The sequence below is a fragment of the Cylas formicarius genome, unplaced genomic scaffold (genome assembly GCF_029955315.1).
Source record: "Cylas formicarius isolate icCylForm1 unplaced genomic scaffold, icCylForm1.1 PGA_scaffold_3__17_contigs__length_32017465, whole genome shotgun sequence".
NCBI lineage: Eukaryota > Metazoa > Arthropoda > Insecta > Coleoptera > Brentidae > Cylas > Cylas formicarius.
Window position 1 is genome coordinate 29,116,071 of NW_026844326.1, and position 22,258 is coordinate 29,138,328.

The following is a 22,258-nucleotide window of genomic DNA, read 5'->3' on the forward strand; positions in this document are numbered from 1 at the left end:
CGTGCCGCAGCGCGGCGCCAGTCGAGCTTGGCCGGCTTGCACACGCTGGAAGCTTCGCCTCGAAGGATCCAGTGAGCGGTGCGCGACTCTAGGGGTTGAATGTGTAGTTAATTCGCGAGAGTTTCGAAAGGTTCGGCGGCATGTAGCGCGTTCTCGATTCGTGCTTGTTTCGAAGCCTCCTGCCCTCTGGCGGAAACGACTGACCCAGGTAATTAAGGGATGTGCGGAAGGGGTGAACCCGGGAATAGCCGCAGTCGGGCGTCCCACGCGAAATTTGACGCCGACCGGCTCGAACGCGTATCGTTTATTTTGTTGCGGCATCGATAGTCGCATAGCCGGGGGATCGCGCAAAACCGAAAAACAGTGTCGGGAAGTCGATAAACTCGTTCGTAACGAATTCGATTATTACGATACTTGGAAGAACGTATTTTTTTAGGTTACGTTTGAAATTCGGAGTTTTCAATGCCGCCAGATTTTTTTTTCGCGTATCTGTCTACCCTGATGTCCGAGCCACGCGGTTGGTTTTCGTTTAACCTTGGCTGCCGGATTTCTTCGGGCAGCGAATTTGCGTTCACTATTTCGCCACGACAATTCGACCCGTTCGAAATGACTCGGAGAAATCAAAGTGTGATGTCGTTTAATGCTGAAACACTGATATTTCTCTCCGTTCGTTTTTTATATGGAAAACCGGCTCGAAATTTTGCACCGTTTTTTAATTAATTAGACTCTCCTTAAAATTAATTTATGAATTTCGTTTGGCAAATGTGACTTTTCTGACATCAAACGTCACACTATTTGTCAATAATTCGTTATTATTTTACTCGAGAATATTTTTTACGTTTTCCATATTAAGACACATACTAAGGGTTTCGTCTTCGTGTCACAGACCACAGACCTAATGTTACATGTAAACCGGTCGCAATGTGGCCAGTTTCCGTTATTTTGGTGTCTGGTCCATATTTATCACCAGTATTAGGGCAGAGATTGTTACTGGCGACAACTTCGTTATTTTTGGCATTTTGTACGCTTCATTTTCAATCAAGTTGAGATATTTCAGTTAAAAAAAAATATATTCGATTTCTGGACAATAGCCATATTGCTTAAAAATGGTCAAGTCTGCCTTGATAGCAACCACATGTTTGCAATTGTTTTAGCAATGTTGACAACTAATCCAAACCAAGGATCTGCAGCGTAAGTTAAATAACTTAAGATATTTGGGTTATACTGAGGAAGAAAAAGGCTAAATAATAAAATTATATTCAAACCGACATAATGTTGCAAGGGTTCAACGAGAATATCAAAAATAAATCCGGGTAGAAGAGTTCCTTCAATAAATACAATTAAAAATGTAATTAAAAAATTTGAGGACCGAAATACTGTCACACGGAAGACCAGGACAGTAAAAAGAAATTTTGGTAGACCTCAATATATTACTTTAATTTTACTTTACGACACTTGACATCATCACTTTGAGTTCTACTTTCTTAATTCATATTTTTTAGAAAATCCTGAATATTCTATACCTGACAATAAAAAATTACCCGCAAAGTCCTATAGTCAAATTAAAAGAACACTAAAATATCATAAGTTTAACTCATATAAGTCCCTTACAGTGCAAAATTTAACCGATGAACATAAAAGCCAGTGGCTCAAATTTTGTACTGAAATGTATAGAAGATACATGGAAATGTTCTAAACAAAATAATATTTACACATCCACATCCCCACAAAATTCAGGCAGTGAAAATCAATAAACAATATGGTGGTCGGACCAATTATGTACGAATGGCCAACGATATTTAAATTTCCTCGGCACAGAAATAAAACAGTTGTTCGAAAATGTGTTAGGAATTATTTAAATTTAAATTGGCATCAAGATGGCGCACCTCCACATAATATCCAACGGTTTACCGATTATCTAAATAATAAATTTGATAGGTAGGCAAGGAACTAACCAAATGGCCGGCCAACAGCCCCGAACTGAATCCTTGTGACATTTTTTTGTAGGGATACTTAAAAGATAAAATTTGTTATAATCGGCCTGAAAGTTTACAAGTGATGAGAGAAAGATTTAATATCTTTTATAAGATTTAAACAGAGAAAACCCTGATTTTATCACCTCTTGTATTAATAGAAAATTGAAAGCAAATATTGTCCGATGTATAGAAAATAATGGAGGTTATGTGGAAAATGTTTAGGATTAATTATTGATATTTTTATTGTTTGAATAATACAATTTTATTATTTGGCCTTTTTCTTCCTCAATATTAAGTTATTTAACTTACGCTGCAGATCTTTAGATTTGATTAGTTGTCAAAAATAGAACATTGTTAAAACAATTGCAATGCAGACTTCACCATTTTTAGACAAAGACAATTATTGTTCAGAGATCGAGTGATAATTATTTTTGAACTGAAATATCTCAAAAACAGCTAAATGAAAAGTCAGTAAACTATATGCTTTTGAAATCGGGAATCAGGAAAAAAAGACCTACGATTTAGGCTAATAACATTCTATTAAAGAAAAAGATGTTGCTGTCACTTTGACAACCTGCGATAGTCGTTTGTTTTTTCTGACATTTGCGTAAAAGTCAAGTTTTAATGGAATCTTTTGGAATTCGGAAATGGAGACTGGAATATTTAGAAAAAATTAAGATTTATAGAGAACAACAAGGGCCAATTATTTACTTGGATGAAACCTGGTTCGGCATTTATGATACCCCGGAAAAGGGTTAGGATGACTCAACTGATAAGTGTAAAATAAACGCGAGATCAAAAAGAGGTAAAAGAATAACTATAAGGTTGTTCGGAAAGTCATTTCGTTTTTTCCCGTCAGTGGACTTAATTGCGTTTTTTCAAAACCAACTTCACACTTAAGCCGCAAACCATTATATGTCCTGAGAGCTGATATTGTAAGGCTTGTGTGTGAAAAAGTTCTATTAATTCTACGCAGTAGTTTTTGGTTGGTGCCCTTTTAAATATGGAGAGCAATAAGCAGCATTTTCGTCATATTTTACTTTTTTACTTCAGAAAAGGTAAAAATGCTGTCCAAGCGAGAAAAAAATTGACGGATGTGTATGGAGAAGGCGCGTTAAAAGTACGCCGGTGCCAGAACTGGTTTGCAAAATTTCGATCCGGCAATTTTGATGTCGAAGATGCACCACGGTCTGGAAGGCCGGTCGAAGCTGACAAAGATGCGATAAAGGCATTAGTTGATGCAAATCGGCGAATAACCACACGAGAGATCGGTGAGAGATTAAATTTGTCGAATTCGACTGCTTATGACCATTTGAAAGGCATGGGCTTAACCTCGAAGCTCGATGTGTGGGTGCCCCATGTCCTTACGGAGCGAAATTTGTGTCGTCGTGTTGACGTGTGTGATTCGCTCCTCAAACGTCAAGAAAATGATCCATTTTTGAAGCGGATTATTACTGGGGACGAAAAATGGGTTGTATACAACAATGTTAAACGCAAGAGGTCATGGAGCAGAAAAGATGAACCGGCTCAAAGCGTGTCAAAAGCCAACATTCACCAAAAAAAGGTGACGCTCTCCGTTTGGTGGGATGTCAAAGGAATCGTTTTTTTTTTGAGCTTTTGCCGGACAATACAACGATTAATTCAGAAGTCTATTGTCATCAACTGGACAAATTGAATGATTTACTTAAAGAGAAGAGGCCCGAATTAATCAACAGGAAGGGTGTAGTGTTCCACCAGGATAATGCGAGACCTCGCACAAGTTTGGTCACTCGCCAAAAACTTTTACAGCTTGAATGGGACGTACTGCAACATCCACCATATTCTCCAGATCTGGCGCCTTCCGACTACTATTTGTTCCGGTCCCTGCAAAATTTTTTGGATGGCAAAACCTTTACCTCAAATGAAGATGTCAAAAACCACCTGAACCAGTTTTTTGCCAGCAAGGACCAAAACTTTTATGAGAGGGGAATTATGTTACTGCCAGAAAGATGGCAAAAGGTGTTGGACCAGAATGGCCAATATATAATTTAATAAAATATTTATTCATTATACGAAAACTGTCTTTCATGTTCCCCAAAAAAAACGAAATGACTTTCCGAACAACCCAATACTTTGTATGCTGGCGATAAAGATGGTTGGATTCCAAATGAACTTTCTCTGTCTGCGAAAAATATTAAAGATTCTTCTCTGGATGGCTATGAAGACACCACCGCTGATTTATTTGAAAGTTGGTTTAAAAACAAACTAGTTCCAAACATTCCTCCTAATAGCGCCATTGTAATGGACAATGCAAGTTATTACAGTAGACAGTTGACTAAAACCCCTTCCTCATGTGACACAAAAGAAAACCAAAACTACATGTATAATAACGACATTTATGTTCACGAAGATTATATCAAAAAGCAATTAATTGAGGTTCTACAAAGCTTGAACCTACAAAAGGAATACGTCTGCGATAATTATGCAAAAAATCTAAGGCGTACAGTTTTAAGGCTTCCACCTTATCACTGTATATTTAATCTAATTGAACATGTTTCGCACCAACTGAAATCTGCCATTCGTCGTAACAATGTTTTCCCCGTGTTAACTCCAATTTCCTCAAACTTATGCAAATCGAAGTTTTTAACATCCCTCCACAAAGTTGGGCAGATTCTGTTAAACATATAGAAAAAGCAGAACAATCGTATATGCATATTGCAAATAATATAGAACAAATAATAATTAGAACAGGCGATGATAGCGATAGTGATACTGATATATTATGTGAATCATTTTAAGTAATTGAAGTAGGTAATAAAAATAATTTGTAATTTTATTTTAGATTTAAACATAAATACTTATATAAATAAATAAATATTTTTTAGTATCTTTCCTAACAAAACCCCAAATAATTAAATTCTAAGCAAAGTACGGACCTGTTCGGCCATATTTCATTCTTATAGCTTGCCCGGGTCTTTCCTTAATTCGTATCAGTTAGTCACATTCTTATATCTGTGAACAGACTTTACCTTTTTAACAATCGAGGCTGCTCGTTCTGGTGAAAGTTCCGCTAATATTTAACGCGCGATGTTTAAATACCGGCGAACTGTTTACTTTCGACGTATTTTTATAGCCAAGCGTTTATTGCCGAACGGCATACCGCACTTTTTTTGCTTGCAGTCGCATTCGTGAACTTTTGGTTACGCAATGACTTTGCTCAGCCCACGAACCGAACCCCATTTTTTGTCAAGGCTCGTAAAGGTATTCGCTATTTATATATCTATATATTGCTTTTGAAAAATCGTCGCTGGGCGGGGCAAGATGGTAGCGCGTATCAGCCTTCTATTTAAAAAACAAGCCGCTTGGAAGAAATATTGGATAGGAAATGGAGAAACTTGAAAAGAACCTACACAGGCGTCGAAGACAATATAGGGAAAACCGGAAGCGGTAGAATTTACTAGAAATATCACCAGTTTGATGAAATACATAGGGAGGACAAAACAGTTAACTTTCCTAACCTAATAAGGGCGACAGCAGTTCATGTTATAAGGAAAAAAGTCCCTTGCAGAAAATAAGAAAGATTCACCCGCTATCCCAGTGGCTCCGTCCCTCTAGGACTTACCATTACCCAGATCTCAGGTTTAGTGAGGAGCGCTTTCGAATAGAATCGATGTTAGCACCACCAGTCAACACTCGCCCTCCTGGCTGTTCGGCAACGATTCGTAAGAGGGTGCCACCGTCCGCGAACAACAACAATGATCCGTGAGAGGACGCCACCGTCTACGCATAACGCTCGCTGAAGCCTGTCAGCCGCCGGGCATTCACTTGCTCCGCGTGTGCCTGGCATAAGCAGTTGTTTACGTCAAATAAACCCCTTTTTACAGTTTAAGTTTTGTGCAATTATTAAGTTTAACGCCCTAAAGACATATTTTCTATCAATCGATTTCATCGATTTTTCGAAAGTAACATGTGACATGACCAAAGTTCCCAAGTCAACTGTAAGAAAAATTGTTGCAAATGGGACACTCAAGAGGAAAGTGAGAGAAGGTTCTTCGCCAATTTTTAATGATCTAATTAGGCGTATAATCTACTACGCTTCTAAAGTGTTTCAAACATAGAAAAACTGCATAAAAAGTACTGACAGACATAAACATTAGTTGTGCCAAAGAGTAGTTGCGTACTTTTTTGAAGAACACTGATTTTTGTGTTGTGTCGGATAATGCTTCGTATCATTGAGCCCAAATTAGAAAAATTACAAATTGAAAAACGAGTAATAGAAGAAGAAAACATTTATCGAGAACGATTAGTGGCTGAGGTGATCATTGAATTAGGTGACGAGAGTAGCGATAGTGACGATTTTTTAAGTGACTGATACTTATAATAGAAGAAATGTACTGAAATAGAACGTAATAAATTGTTACTTTCTACTAATTTTTATATGTACATGTTTCAAGAATTGCTAGGCGAAAAAGATTGAAAACATACTTATATCCAGCTTTACGGGTTTTGGAGTAATAAATAGTACGCAAAGTTAATTACGGGGTCGTTTGTAAAAGCACTATATTTCTGGTCGAAGTATAACAATAAAATTAACCATAACGACGGCAAACGACACGTGATGCGTAAGCCACGCGGCACACTCGATGAGATCGTTGACGATCCAATATCCTCCAATCCTCGAATATTAACTTGCCGCTCATCCTCAATCGACGGACTTTGCTTGCCGCGAAAGTTTGTTTACCTCACCGTTATACCGAATCGTATTTTACAAGCGACGATAAAATTTGACCCCAGTTTTGAATACGCCCATTCATTAAAGTTTTGTCAGCTGGCTTTCGTCGCGTACACACGCAATCGTTTTTCACCTATCTGTGCTTGTCATCTTTCCGCGCGTACCCTCTCGATTAATTTATTTCGCCGCGTTCGGGCAGGTCAGTGTTCCTCCTCGAGACACGCAAACCGCGCGATCGCCGAAAGGTACTTTCGGTGGTCCGTGTCGGTTATTTACGAGCCGATAGCGCTTGCGGCGCCGGCGCCATCTGGCGACGAAAACGCGAACTGTATCGGGCAGTAGAATTGTGCTGTGAAGTGACAGTGGGGGAAAGTGCGTTTTATTTTGTATACGCGTAGGTTATGAAGGACGTTCGGGCCGTTTTGCCATATAATTATACTTCGACCAGAAATAGAGTGCTTTTACAACGGACTACGTGATTAACTTTGCCTACTGTTTATTACTCCATAGAAGACCCTGCCGAGCAGACCCTTACCCGTAACCATTATAGAATCGTTTTTTGCTAGCTGAGCAAATTATTGGTTATTTTTCTTCTTTGTACGTGGTGGTCATTGACCAGAAACGAAAATCCTCGACGGAAGTCGGCAATGGGCGAATGATCCTAGCAGTCGAGCCCAACATTTTTTTGTGAAACGCATAATTGAATTGAACTGAAGTGCTGATAAAGAAGAAGAAGAAAAAGAAGAAGTTTACCCTTCAGTATCCCCTGAAACAACGTCCAGTATAAACGAGACGCAGCAACGACTGTTTGTCGTTAATTTCAAGGCCCCGTGTCCCCACCAACCCCCCTTTTATTCACGCTTTTAAGCCGAAAGTGGGTTATCTTGAAATAGCTTCCCGTCCGGAACGGAGTAATTAAAATAAAAAAAATGTCAAAGGGTATCTCGCGCTCCAAAGGGGCTTTTTTTCTTTTGTGCTCTTCGAGTGCGGCCGGTCAAGTGTGCTCTTTCGCAGATAGGACAGATGCGAAGCGCACGAGTGATTTATTATTCAAAACGCGATCCGGGCGTGTCGACCATATTACGCGACCGTCGGAAATTACGTGGATGCAGGAACTGCTGCAACGTCCTTCCGTATGCACGGGGCGCGGTATAAATAGATTATCGAATGCTTCGGATCGAAATCGGACATTCGTCAACTGTGCGAGTGACTAACTGATACGAATTAAGGAAAGACCCGGGCAAGCTTTAAGAATGAAATATGGCCGAACAGGTCCGTACTTTGCTTAGAATTTAATTATTTGGGGTTTTGTTAGGAGAGATACTAAAGATATTTATTTATTTATGTATGTATTTATGGTTAAATCTAAAATAAAATTACAAATTATTTTTATTACCAACCTAAATTACTTAAAATTATTCACGTATTATATCAGTATCACTATCGCTATCGTCGCCTGTTCTAATTAATATTTGTTCTACATTATTTGCAATATGGATATACGATTGTTCTGCTTTTTCTATATGTTTAACAGAATTTGCCCAACTTGGTGGAGGGATGTTAAAAACTTCAGTTTCTATAAGTTTGAGGGCATTGGAGTTAACACGGGCAAAACATTGTTACGACGAATGGCAGACTTCAGTTGGTGCCAAACATATTGAATGGGATTAAATATACAGTGGTAAGGTGGAAGCCTTAAAACTTTATGCCCTAGATATTTGCATAATTAAATGTCGTTATTATACATGTAGTTTTGGATTGTTGCTTTTGTGTCACACGAGAATGGGGTTTAGTCAACTGTCTACTGTGATGACTTGCATTGTCCATTACAATGACGCCATTAGGAGGAATGTTTGGAACTAGTTTGTTTTTAAACCAACTTTCAAATAAATCAGCGGTGGTGTCTTCATGGTAATCCAGAGAAGAATCTTTAATATTTTTCGCAGACAGAGAAAGTCCATTTGGAATCCAACCATCTTTAGAGCCAGCATACGAAACAGTAATTCTTTTACCCCTTTTTGATGGCGCGTTTGTTTTACAATTATCAGTTGAGTCAAATCAAATTTACTTGTAAATCTTTGTATTTTACGGCATTTTACCGTTTTAAATATACAAAAATCAACAAATACTTGTAAACTAGAAGCCCCTATTTTTGGATATATTAAAGAACATTTATATTTATAGGTGGTAGGTAAATAATATGTATTTATATGTATCCTCGTATGTATATAATATAAAAAATATATATTACCACATATACTTAAATCTTTATTTTACAATTTTACCATACTTTCTAATTTTTTTTCTGCGGCTATCATCACAATTTATTATTTGGGGTTCGGAGATGGGTTCTGGCCGGGGTTCTGGCATGGGTTCTGGAGATGGATTTTTCTCTATAATTTTACTTGTGGCATTCGATGTTGTTGCTAAAAGCACAGACGATACCTGCTGAGCTTCTTTTTGGGTATTTTTGGAATGAAGTCTTTTTGATCTAGATAATCCTGCTTGTATTGGTGGTTTCTGGTTAAATAATAATAGGGTGGGAACAGCAGTTTTTTTTAGAATCTTTTTTAAAGGTAAACCTAAAATTTAAAATTTGTGGTGAATTTAATGTTACTCAAGACAAAAAAAAACCTAATAACTCATTTTGTAAGTCTCTTTCGTAATCATTTTCAGTATAATGCACTGAGCAGACATAGCTTTTATCTGGATTAAGTTTGTCCTCTCTTCTACATCGAACTATCCACTCGGTCCGAATAGTTCAGGATACTAGATCTTTCCCTTTGGGAAAGCGATGAAAATTACATTTTCCAGAACTTGCTTTTTCATCAAAATAGTTGTTATTGCACCCATATATTGCACATCTCATTCCAGGCATACCTAACTATTTTTTGACGTAACTTCTCCAACTAAAAAAGATAAAAGAAATGTATTTCTTACCTTTACCTATATTATTATGTGTAATATTTTGAGCTTACCTCTTAACTAATAACAACGCTCATAAGCAACACGAACACATAACTTTTAAGTCTTTGTTTAAGGTTAAAAATACTGTTTTTCTTAGTTCTCGCCACTCAAGCACATACAATTTTAAAGGATTTGTTAAAGCTTAAAAACACTGTTTTGTCCAAGTTTTTTTTTTACAGAAATACAATTAACACAAACATAAGCGCTCTACTCACTAGTTTAAATAATTTTAATTGTTCAAAGAACACAAAATATAATGGTTTAATACGCCTTCAAATGCTTTGACACAATACACAAAAACCGTTAGAGGACTTCGCTTACGTCACAAGCGACCACGCGCGATCGATAATATTAGCGAACTTACGTCTTATGGGATTGGGCAATCCTATTAGGTTTACGATTCTTGGGTCAATATATATGGGACAAACAAACGTCACAATCGTAGACGGCGTCGCTCTCTTCTCTTCCTCTTCTTTTGTAAACCAGGCCCTGTGCACAATCGATACGAACGTCGCGTCAAAAGCAACGACGTTATTTTTATTATTTAGGCGCCTTTTTTTTCGTATGACGCGCGGGTCAGTTATAATTATCACGCGACAAACGTTAATTGGTTAATATTTTCGCCTCCAATATTTTTATTTCTGGCTCGTGCAGTCGTCCGCGCGTAGCGCTCGTGGTATATTAGCGGTCGACAAATAATTTGATTATTTGCGTCCCAGCTGGCTGTCAGCTTCAGGAAAACATTTTCTCTCCGATAGTTCACTCTTGGACGGGAGTTTATATCCGCCGCGAGGGAAGCAGCGATGACAACAGAAGGAACGCTTGAGAATTGAGGGTTTTTCGTTTATCTCAGGCTTCTCAAGGCAAAATAGTTTACGGTATTATTACTGGCGCTTGCGACATACTAACTTATAAGTTTATCGTTTGCAATAAAAAAAACGATTTTTTTTCCTAACACACAAAAACTAGTTGCTAGTTACTTCTAGAAAGTAGTTATGGTCTGTTCATAGATATAAGAAAGTGACCAATTACTTTTTAAATTCTAAGCTTAGAGCTTGCCCCGGTCTTTCCTTAATTCGTATCAGTTAGTCACTTTCTTATATCTATGAACAGACTTTACCACGTTTGAGCTCTTCATATTAATGGGAAGATTGTCCTCTTTACAGTTTTGCATTTTTGATTTAGTTTAATATATAAATAATCATACCTTATCGCCAAGCCAATTTTCTTAATAATTTTTATATAAAATTGAACGCTTTACAAAAATGATAAATCGAACCATTTTAAATATATTCGAGGTCAAAGATTGAAGAGTTTAAAGATAAATAATTTTTTGTTCTGAATTTTGCCATTGCCTGAAAAATAATTAATAATAATAATAATAATAATAATAATAATAATAATAATTTTATTCACGTATTAATATACAATGAAAAAGACACGGTTCAGATGAACAAAATAAGATATTTTGAGGTTCCGTTTTTAAACCTATCCTACGAAGAAGGTAGCAGCGCTAGGCAGGAAAAATACACATAAAAAAAATAAATACCTACTACGATCTGTGCAAATAGAGGGATTTACACTTTGGAAATAGTTTACAGTAGACATTACTTAAATATTTTATGGTAATAACGCAGGTGTGTGGAAAAGGTATTGTTTAGCAATTTACAAGACTGATCTAATGCATTAAATGTTTTAGCCATGTCATATGTAAAAGATCTTTCAAAAATTCCAGAGGTGTGACGTGGAGGGGTGAGTAGGCCTTTAAATCTTAAATTTAAATTGTGAACATCCGTGCGAAAGCTGATTTGAATGAATCTTAGACAGTATTTCTGGATTTTTTGAATCTGTTCCGAGGCAGCCGCTGTCGGACATGGGCCATAGACGACATCACAGTGGTTAAAAGAAGATAAAACTATCGAATCACGCCAGACATTTTTTAATGATTGACTTAAAATATTTTTAGAACCATATAAGCATTTTAAGTGAGCAATGGATTTTTTAATACATTGTGTAAGGTTACCATTAAATCTTAGCTTACTGTCGAGCATAAGCCCAGCGTTTTTTGCCTCGGTTTTCAGAGGAAACCACACATTCGATATTTTTATTTCAACTAGTAATCGATCAACATCCACGGGCTTGTCATAGAACATTGCTATAGATTTTTTTGGATTTAGATCATTATTTATGATTATCTCCCGAAAATGAGTAATAAACTTGTGTATCATCTGCATACATTTGGAAGTTTCTTTGAAAAAAAAATTACTTTTGCATAAATTTCTGCTACAATCCAAGACTCAAGTTTTACAGCCTTAATCAGCGCACAAAAATTAATTGTTAAAATTTGGTACAACAAGACATATGCAAAACTGTTTCTATTAACCCCATCTTACGGTACTAGGCCACTCGATGCCACTAGGTCCCGGAGATCTTCTTCTTCTTCTTCCAGTGCCTGCTTCACTCTAGTGAAGGTTGGCAATCATCCTTTGGAATTCCTCGCGATCTTCAGTCATGCGTATTAGATTTACGGCATCACGTACATGGAACCAATCTCGAAGATTTTTCAACCATGAAAATCTTTTTCTACCCAGGCCGCGCCTGCGTTCTATCTTTCCTTCCATGATCAGCTGTAATAAGGCATATTTTTTATTTCTAAAAATGTGACCAAATTAGGAGGCTTTCCTTCTCTTGACAGTGGTTAGTAATTCTCGTTCTCTGTTCATTCGTCTTAGCACATCTTCGTTGGTCACACGATCCGTCCATGGTATTTTAAGGATCCGTCTAAAGAGCCACATTTCAAAAGCTTCCTTCCACCCTTCGCATGCTGGAGACCTTCAAAGTCCAGCTCTCAGCACCATAAAGTAGGGTAGTCAAAACATAGCATTGAGTTATTCTCCAGCGTGTTTTCAGGTTAAGATCATTACTTGTGAGAAGCGACTTTAAAAAACTTGCTCCTGGCTATCTCTATTCTTGTCTTAATTTCTTCATCTGGGTCCCACTCGTCATTTAGCCAGCTTCCCAAATACTTAAAGCGGTGTACTCTCTGTATGGGTTGGTTATTAATTGACAGTGACGCATTGTTAATACCAGTTTTAGACATTACCATGAATTTCGTTTTACTGTAGTTTATTTTAAGTCCGTAATTTTCACCCGGAGATCACATACCAGAATTCCGTTGTACGTCTCAAAGACTACAGACACGTGAATGACGGCAGATTGACATTTGTTTCACGGAAAACGAAAAAACCTGTGTACCGCGTATGTATATATTTCCAATTTGACTTTTGTTTGCAGGACGCGCCCGCGCGCCCAGACGCGAACGACACCATGAGAACGACCAAGGAGAACAGGTGAAAGGGTTATGCCCTCTTCTCTGATATCGAGCACCCCTTACAAGGGGCTCTTCCTTTTGATTTTGCTCTTCGTCGCCCTGGAATATTTCTTCAACACAGTTTCGGAAACAAAATCGGCCATTTTCAACTCCACCAAGTGAGCGCCGCTGCCGGGAAGCAGATTGGACGGTGGATCGTTTTTCTTTTCTAGGTCAACCCTCCCGTCAAAATCTCTCGGCTACGGGCCTCTCTTGAAAACGCTCCTCTTCAAAAACAACCAGTCGGTCGGCTCCGACGCCGCCCCCATCTCGCCCGCGCCGACCCCGAAAACAACCGGTTTGAGCTACATAGTTACGGTGTTGCCAATTTTTCGCCCAAATCTCACGACCAATTCGGCCAACGTTGCGGCGTTGTTCGAAGTCGGCAGCGTCTCCGCGTCGCCTGAGAACGCGTCGACGACGTTTGGCGCGAAATCTACCGACGCGCCCCCATGCGGCGACGCCACCCCGAATCTCCGTGAGTATAGTTCGCCCGACGATATACCGTTTTTACGACGAGATAAAGTAAAACAACGCCGAAATAAGAAGTACAAAATACACCCAATGATTAAAAGTTTGAGATAAATGATGGATTTGTGTAGAGTTTCATCAGAAAGATTCCTCGATTATTATTAGTCCATCCAGTGAAAAATCCATTATTACTTTAAAATGTTCGTTATAAATATAAATGAAGGAGTAAGTTTAGCTATATAAGCTTATTCTACATCAAAATAATCACTATCGTCACTGGACTCGTCCCCCACACTAGTCGACTTCTGTAAACATTTTCTTCTTCGATGACATATTCTACACTTTTTTTTCCTGCTAGAAGCAGATACTTTTTCTAATTCACTTCTAATTAATTCTGTTGCCGCAGCGCTATCGGATTAAAATTGCAGTGATATCGTGGAAGACGGAGAGCTTTGAATCCCCGCTCTATGGCCAACTTGTCCACATTATAATTCTTATCAACCGTTCCCGTCTTGAGAATTTCCAATAACTGCTTCTGTGTGTAGGAATTTTCAAAATGCGTACGAGGGCAGCGCCAAAACTCCGCGGCCTGAATATGAGTTAAACAAAGTAGAGTAACAATTTATTTTTTATTATTGTTCAATATAATCCCCCTTAACTTAAATACACTTATTACATCTCTTTATTAACAACTCAATCCCTTTAAAAAAATATTCTTTTGGTTTGACTGCAAAATGAGCTAAAACAGCCTCTTTTAACTCAACTTTGTCGTTAAACCGCCGTCCACGTAAGTCGTTTTTCAAATATCCAAACAAATACTACTCGCTGAGGGCCATATCTGGACTATAGGGAGGATGATCTATCTGTTGGAACCGACACTCTAAAATGGCAGCTTGTGCAACACCAGCAGTATGGACAGGTGCATTATCGTGCAAAAGACGCACGCCTCTGGTCAGTTTTCCTCGACGTTTTACACGTATACAGTCTAGCAAATTATGTAATAATGTTGCGTAACATTTACCATTGCCAGCGGTTTAGTTTCTTTAAAATCTATCAAAAGAATTCCGTCACAATCCCAAAAGATCGTGGCCATCACCTTTTTTGTTGACGCAAGACTTCTTTTTTTTTCGCACCCTACTACTATATTTAAAAGAAGACAAGCAAAGAATTTCTTCTTCTTTGGTCGATGATGAATTCGGTATTTTTTCCGCTTGTGCAGAATTGTCCATCATTACAACACTGTTTGCTGCAATATTGAGAAGCAATTTTTCAGAAAACCATTTTTCAAAGATGCCTGCTCTGATATTCAGAGCAGATTCTTTGACATCTTTTGCATCAAGCAACAAAGCGTTATCTTCCCAACCAGCTTCGGAGCCCGCATTTGGTAAGATAATTCATTTGCCCCGCAAAACTGGAACATCCAATGAACATTTCCTGCTGTTACCATCATCCATCCTTTCTTGACGGTATCGTTTCTATCAAACGAGGTTTCATATAAATATATGACGTTTTTTTCTTGTATCCATAAAAACTTGTCCCATATTTATGGTTTTGTAATAAAAACTAATTCTTCGTACGAAGGCAGGAAGGCCCCATGTAAATTTTTAATTCTTAAAACAATATTCTTCTGATATGCATATTAATCGTCTCACTATACAACTTTAGACGTGGACTAACTCAACAACAATGCATCGATGAACTTAATTCGATTTTTGCAGTTAAAGCACCATCTTCAGTCGTGGTCGTAGTTTTCTTAAGGAAACATTGATGCAGTGCGGAAACTGATTTTGCATGATCGTCATATGACTTACCATGAGATTAAGGTATCTTTGGACATTAGTGGGACCAGCATACATACAATTTTGCATGAACATTTGGTCGCTAAAAAAATTTGTTCGCGTTGGATTCCACACAATTTCACGTCACCTGAAAAAAAGACTCGTGTCGAAGGAAATGCTAAAAAAATACGATGCGGTGATCGAAGCACCTCGAAACAAATGTTAGCCTGTTTTTTTAGGAACTTCAACTGTTCCTTTGGAGAAAGGTAAAACAATCAATTCGGAATGGTACACAACCATTTGTTTGCTGAAAGTCTTCGAAGAAATTAGAAAAACCAACCGCCGAAGACGAATCACTCTCCACGACAACAATAAGTGCAAACAAATAACTTTTTGAGCATTAAAAACGTCGATTTGTTGAGCCATCCACCATATAGTACTGATTTAGCACCTAATGACTTCTTTTTATTCCCATACATTAACAACGATTTTTGACACCAGAAGAAGTGATTGATTTGTTTAAAAAGCATGTTTTTTAGGTGTCCGACTCGATGTGGGACAAGTGATTTGATGATTGGTTTTATCGAATGCAAAAGTGTATCATCAGGCTGAATATTTTGAGAAACAATAATGTCGTATCTGTTGGTACCTTATAGTTTTTTATTACAAATCCTGAAATATAAAAGGTGTATTAGAAGCTTATCTTTTGGAGCTTGAAACTGACAACGACGAGCAGTAGAAGTAACTATTTCCTTGGAAGAACTACTTGGTAAATTGTTGATAGAAGATGGGTGATATGTTTCTTTGATAGTATGCAAAGTCTTTCAGTATATTAAAATTGTTATTGCACTGTGTACACTGATAATATTGTTTTCTTGGGGCTATAATGTCAGCTGAATCTAAAAATTGATTAGTGAGTTTAAAGACAATTGTAGCAACTGTTACTCCGGGCGTGTAATTAAACACGAAACCGAACTTAAACAATTTACTATTCAAATGAAGTGGGTACCAATATCAAAACGTAATTTAACATGTCACACGTATTAACACTCGCCAACGGCCATCTTCTCATCTTCCACTGGCTCCCCCTCTTGTTACTTTTATTTGGACCGTACGTATCTACTTCAATGAGGCGGTCTGGTCGACGACTAATTCGTTTATGGGCGGATAGATGGTAGTGAGGGTGTTCATTTGTTACGCAATACTTTTAGTTTTGTCTTTTCTGGATGAAACTTTTTTGCGTGTTTTCTCAAACAGTGAGAGCTTTTAATGCCAAGCATTTTCAATAAATCAAACACAAATAAAACGAAAACGCCAGAGACCACAACGGTGCAAGGAATTACAGTCAAAAGAGTCAGAAGCCGTAATAAAATCGTATCAAACAATATCAAATCATAACAACGGTCATGACCTTCAAAACTATCTTGATATAGCAAACTAGTCTACCCGTTTCGTTACAGTTATGTTAAAGCCGTAAATTGGAAATCAATTTTTTGTGTTTTTAATATAGGAGATAAATGAAAACGAGCTACTTCAAGTAAGGATTGTTTTAGGAAGATTTATAAAAAGCAAACTAATATGAATTGATATGAACAGTTTAATCAAAGAAAATTTCCCTACTCTTAAAATACAATAGTCCGCACGGCACAGTTCTTGTCGGTTAACATCTTAAATACGGCCCTGGCTTGTGGCACACGTGCTAAAAACGCAGGTCTTAACCTCATTCCGAAGGCAAAACCATAAAAGGTTGTAAAAACGGTATAGCGTTCGGCGAACTTTAAAAATCGTTTTATTGTACGAGGGTCGCTTGAAAAGTTTCCGACTCAACAATGATACAAGACATTTTCTCTATTTGCGCAAAATTGTTGCCTGCTCATTTGACGAAAATCGTAATCCTCCTAGCGTAATTTTCAGATGAGTGAATAAAAATAGGTCACATGGGTTTAGATTTGGTGAAGTAAGACGGATGGTCAAGCTCTTCAAACCGTAATTCAAGCTAATGTATGGCTTGGTGAAACAGGATTTTTTTTTGCAAATGTGGCCTTTTTTCCCCAAATTCTGCCCTGAGCTTGACAAATAATAATGCGTAGTATGGTCCTGTAATGATTTTCCCTTTTTGAAAGTAAAAAATAGTCTCTCTCTCTCTCTCTCTCTCTCTCTCTCTCTCTCTCTCTCTCTCTCTCTCTCTCTCTCTCTCTCTCTCTCTCTCTCTCTCTCTCTCTCTCTCTCTCTCTCTCTCTCTCTCTCTCTCTCTCTCTCTCTCTCTCTCTCTCTCTTTCGACGGTCGTTTAACGCCACTCGATGAAGTTTTGCGATATTATCGTCGGTAGTTACAGTTTTTGGACATCCCGTACGTTGATCATCTCCAAAACTCTTACGGCCACGTTTCTTTAGCTGCCCAAAATTTCGCTGTGGTAAATGACGGTGCAGAGTCACACAAACAAATATTTTATAACAGCTCTATACTCAGTTCTTTCCATCACTAACTCTCACCTAAAAACTACGCGTCCAAAATGGCCGAAACTGTGGTAACTATCAAGAGGTGCACAACTACGATCGCTAGCTTTCAGTAACTAGCGCCGCCATCTTCAGGGTGGGGAGGGAAACTTTTCAAGTGACCCTCGTATATGCGCATTGGGCGAACGGCCCTGGTTTACTGAAGTCTGTCGGGTTGACACTGTGGTATGATTGATTTCCGTTTGGTGTTTATGGACATTATTTAGCACTAACGGCTTTTTACGTTTTTTTTTTCTGGCCAGTGGGTAGACTGCAGGTGATCAAAAATCGCGTGCCTTCTATCCGCGACTTGGAGAAGCGGTTCGCGTGGCTAAAACCCGGCGGTCATTGGGCGCCCGACACTTGCACCGTCTCGAGAAAGGTCGCCATCGTCATACCGTTTCGGTGCAGAGGCGAACACCTGCTCGTCTTCCTCCAGCACATGCACCCCTTCCTCAAGCGTCAACTACTGGACTACACGATCTTCATAGTCGAACAAGACGGCGACGGACCTTTTAACAGGTACCACCGCCTCCTACGTTCCGAGACTCGCGAGCGCGTTCTTCTTTTTCTTCTAAATCGAGGACAATGACGCAAATGACAAATGACACAGACAACAAAATGTCACGCAGGTAGAAACATAGAGATCGCTTTAGAAGTTTTTAGAAAGGAACGCTGTTGATACAACAAATACAGACATTTCTAGAATTGATTAATCATTTCTGCAAGCACTCTAAAGCTGTTGAAAGCTTTTTTGGAAGCTATTAGTGTTATTAAATTTGTCACTCGACTCTGCAAGGAGGTAGAAACATCGAGATCGCTCTAGAAGTTTTTAGAAAGGAATGCTCTTGATACAATACATACGGACATTTCTAGAATGGATGAAATATTTTTTCAGCCAGCACTCTAAAAATTTTTAAAAGCTCTAGTGGAAGTTTTTATTGGTATTAAATTTGTCAACGCTCTAAAAGCTTTTAGAATCTAATATTCTTCGTTCGATCAATAGCTCGAATTGCTAGAATTGTTGAATTATTTTTTCTGGAAGCACTCGAAATTTCTCTAATTGTAGTTAAGCTGGTTAAGGTTTCCGTTTCAATACAATTCCTTTTAATCTCTATCATTTAAATAAAAAAAGGCCAAGGCCATGACGCTCTTGTGCTTCTGCGTGGGACGAATACCAATCGGAAAACGTGTTTAGCTGCCTGGTTCTTCTTTGCGCCGAGTAAAGTATCAGAGAAATGAGTCGTTTTGGTAAGGTCGAGTTTCGTCGGGGCCACACTGAAAGATCACTCGGCCAAAATCGATCTACTAAAAACTCGAATAGGAAATAGCGCCAAACAGGGCGGAGTCTTTTACCCGGACACCCCTTGTTTTAGGGCGATGCTGATGAACGTCGGCTACGTGGAGGCCCTGAAGGCGCGCGCCTTCGACTGTTTCGTGTTCCACGACATCGACTTGTTGCCCGAGGACGACCGTAACCTGTACACGTGTCCCGACCAGCCCAGGCACATGAGCGTCGCAGTCGACATTTTCAAATACCGATTGCCGTATCCGGCGATATTCGGCGGCGTCTCCGCCATCACGACCGAACACTTTAAACTGCTCAACGGTTTCTCGAATTCGTTTTGGGGCTGGGGCGGCGAAGACGACGACATGTCGAACCGTATACGGTACCACCACCTCCACATCTCGCGGTACCCGATCAACGTCGCTAGGTACACGATGCTGACACACAAAAAGGGCAAGCCCAGCCCTAACAGGTGACGCTCTAGAAGTTTTTAGAAATACAATACAATAATTACAGACATTTCTAGAATTGATGAATTATTTTTTCTGCTAGCACTGTAAAATTTTTGAAACCTCTATTGGAAGTTATGTTATTGGTGTTAAATTCATGTCACTCGACTCTTCACGGATATAGAAACATCGAGAACGCTCTAGAAGTTTTTAGAAATACAATACAATAAATACAGACATTTCTAGAATTGATGAAGTATTTTTTCTGCCTGCACTCTAAAATTTTTGAAAGCTCTATCGGAAGTTATTACTGGTATTAAATTTGTCACGCGACTTTTCACGGAGGTTTTTAGAAAGTCTTCCTACAATCAATACACACGTTGCTCGAATTGATAAATCATTTTTTATGCTAGCACTCTAAAATTTTTGAAACCTCTATTGGAAGTTATGTTATTGGTGTTAAATTCATGTCACTCGACTCTTCACGGATGTAGAAACATCGAGAACGCTCTAGAAGGTTTTAGAAAGGAATCCTCTTGATACAGTAAATACAGACATTTTTCTAGAATTCATGAATTATTTTTTCTGCTAGCACTCTAAAATTTTTGAAAGCTCTATTGGAAGTTATGTTATTGGTGTTAAATTCATGTCACTCGACTCTTCACGGATGTAGAAACATCGAGAACGCTCTAGAAGGTTTTAGAAAGGAATCCTCTTGATACAGTAAATACAGACATTTTTCTAGAATTCATGAATTATTTTTTCTGCTAGCACTCTAAAATTTTTGAAAGCTCTATTGGAAATTATGTTATTGGTATTAAATTCATGTCACTCGACTCTTCACGGAGGTAGAAACATCGAGAACGCTCTAGAAGTTTTTAGAAATACAATACAATAAATACAGACATTTCTAGAATTGATGATGTATTTTTTCAACCTGCACTCTAAAATTTTTGAAAGCCCTATCGGAAGTTATTACTGGTATTAAATTTGTCACGCGACTTTTCACGGAGGTTTTTAGAAAGTCTTCCTACAATCAATACACACGTTGCCCGAATTGATAAATCATTTTTTATGCTAGCACTCTAAAATTTTGAAAGCTCTACTGGAAGCTATTATTGTATTAGATTTGTCACGCGATTGTTCACGGAGGTAAAAACATCGAGAATACTCTAAAAGCTGTTAGAAACTAATACTCTTCGTACAATCAATGCACACATTACTAGAATTGATGAAATATTTTTTTGCAAGCACTCTAAAATTCTTAAAACCTCTACTGGAAGCTATGATTATATTAAATATGTCACGCGACTGTTCATGGAGGTAGAAACATCGAGAACGCTCTAGAAGTTTTTAGAAATACAATACAATAAATACAGACATTTCTCGAATTGATGAATTATTTTTTCTGCTAGCACTGTAAAATTTTTGAAACCTCTATTGGAAGTTATGTTATTGGTGTTAAATTCATGTCACTCGACTCTTCACGGATGTAGAAACATCGAGAACGCTCTAGAAGTTTTTAGAAATACAATACAATAAATACAGAAATTTCTAGAATTGATGAAGTATTTTTTCTGCCTGCACTCTAAAATTTCTGAAAGCTCTATCTGAAGTTATTACTGGTATTAAATTTGTCACGCGACTTTTCACGGAGGTTTTTAGAAAGTCTTCCTACAATCAATACACACGTTGCCCGAATTGATAAATCATTTTTTATGCTAGCACTCTAAAATTTTTGAAAGCTCTACTGGAAGCTATTATTGTATTAGATTTGTCACGCGACTCTTCACGGAAGTAAAAACATCGAGAATACTCTAAAAGGTGTTAGAAACTAATACTCTTCGTACAATCAATGCACGCATTACTAGAATTGATGAAATATTTTTTTGCAAGCACTCTAAAATTTTTAAAACCTCTACTGGAAGCTATTATTATATTAAATATGTCACGCGACTGTTCATGGAGGTAGGAACATCGAGAACGCTGTAGAAGTTTTTAGAAACTAATACTCTTCATAGACAAATTGCTAGAATTGATTGATTGTTTTTTTGACAAGCACTCTAAAATTCTTGAAACCCCTATTAGATGCTATTATTCCAGGTACGACATGTTGAAGCAAGGTCTCAAGCGGTTCGACACCGACGGCCTGGTCAATTTGAAATACGACCTGGTCCAGAAGAAACGAAAACTGCTCTACACGTGGCTCTTGGTCGGTATTCGTCCGCCCAGTTGATAGAGCGCACGTGACGCCACCGTTACCTCGTCGCAATCTCCTGTGGGACGTCGTTATATCCGCGTTGTTGGGACATGCGTCATATTGACGTTGGATCAACGTCGTTTTTCACAATGTTTGTTTAATTCATTTGTCTCGGTCCGTTCGAAAGTGCATCGAATCTTAGCGTTTCAGGGATAGATTCTTTTGAAAGGAAATTTTGTTTTCGACTAGTCGAAAGCCGCGTCCCCATCCATCCAGTAGCGCGCGTCCTGTGATAAACCGCAAATCACGTCTTCGTCGCATTAAAGCTTCAAGATATTTTGCGACGTCGTACAGTGCTCTATACCATGGTAAAAATGAGAAATTTTCGCTTTTTTTTTACATTATTTCCTGATAAAGGGCTGTCTGAATTGTAGAAAGGAATCTTCAATTGAAATCAGGTCGTCTTGTTTAAATTGACAGTCAAGGTACGTAAATGTACCACTTGACATTTGACGTTTGTAATTTAGATAGAATCCAAAAATAAATTTTCCA

The 22,258-nt window shown here is 38.2% G+C and overlaps 1 protein-coding gene across 4 annotated transcripts; it reads left to right on the forward strand.

Moving 5' to 3' along the window:
- Positions 1-31: 31 nt before the first annotated feature.
- On the forward strand, positions 32-22,191 carry LOC132700142 (beta-1,4-N-acetylgalactosaminyltransferase bre-4-like). Of its 4 annotated transcripts, none has more exons than XR_009618602.1 (7): positions 32-208; positions 12,949-13,143; positions 13,198-13,502; positions 18,033-18,291; positions 19,146-19,529; positions 21,610-22,074; positions 22,141-22,191. XR_009618602.1 is itself a non-coding variant. In XM_060667273.1 (6 exons), the coding sequence occupies exons 2-6, from the start codon at positions 13,016-13,018 to the stop codon at positions 21,740-21,742; spliced, it is 1,209 nt and encodes a 402-aa protein (XP_060523256.1). In that variant the 5' UTR covers positions 32-208; positions 12,949-13,015; the 3' UTR covers positions 21,743-22,191. The 4 variants fall into 4 exon arrangements, 2 of the variants coding, with proteins under 2 accessions (XP_060523256.1, XP_060523257.1); XR_009618603.1 differs by having other exon boundaries at positions 21,610-21,857; positions 21,917-22,191; XM_060667273.1 differs by having other exon boundaries at positions 21,610-22,191.
- The last annotated feature ends 67 nt before the right edge of the window (positions 22,192-22,258 follow it).

Excerpts from the sequence above, each read along its gene's own strand:
- LOC132700142 (XM_060667273.1), top strand. The coding sequence starts at position 13,016 with ATGCCCTCTTCTCTGATATCGAGCACCCCTTACAAGGGGCTCTTCCTT. Across the intron at positions 18,292-19,145 it reads GGCGACGGACCTTTTAACAG|GGCGATGCTGATGAACGTCG; the intron begins GTACCACCGCCT and ends CCCTTGTTTTAG. Across the intron at positions 19,530-21,609 it reads GGCAAGCCCAGCCCTAACAG|GTACGACATGTTGAAGCAAG; the intron begins GTGACGCTCTAG and ends CTATTATTCCAG.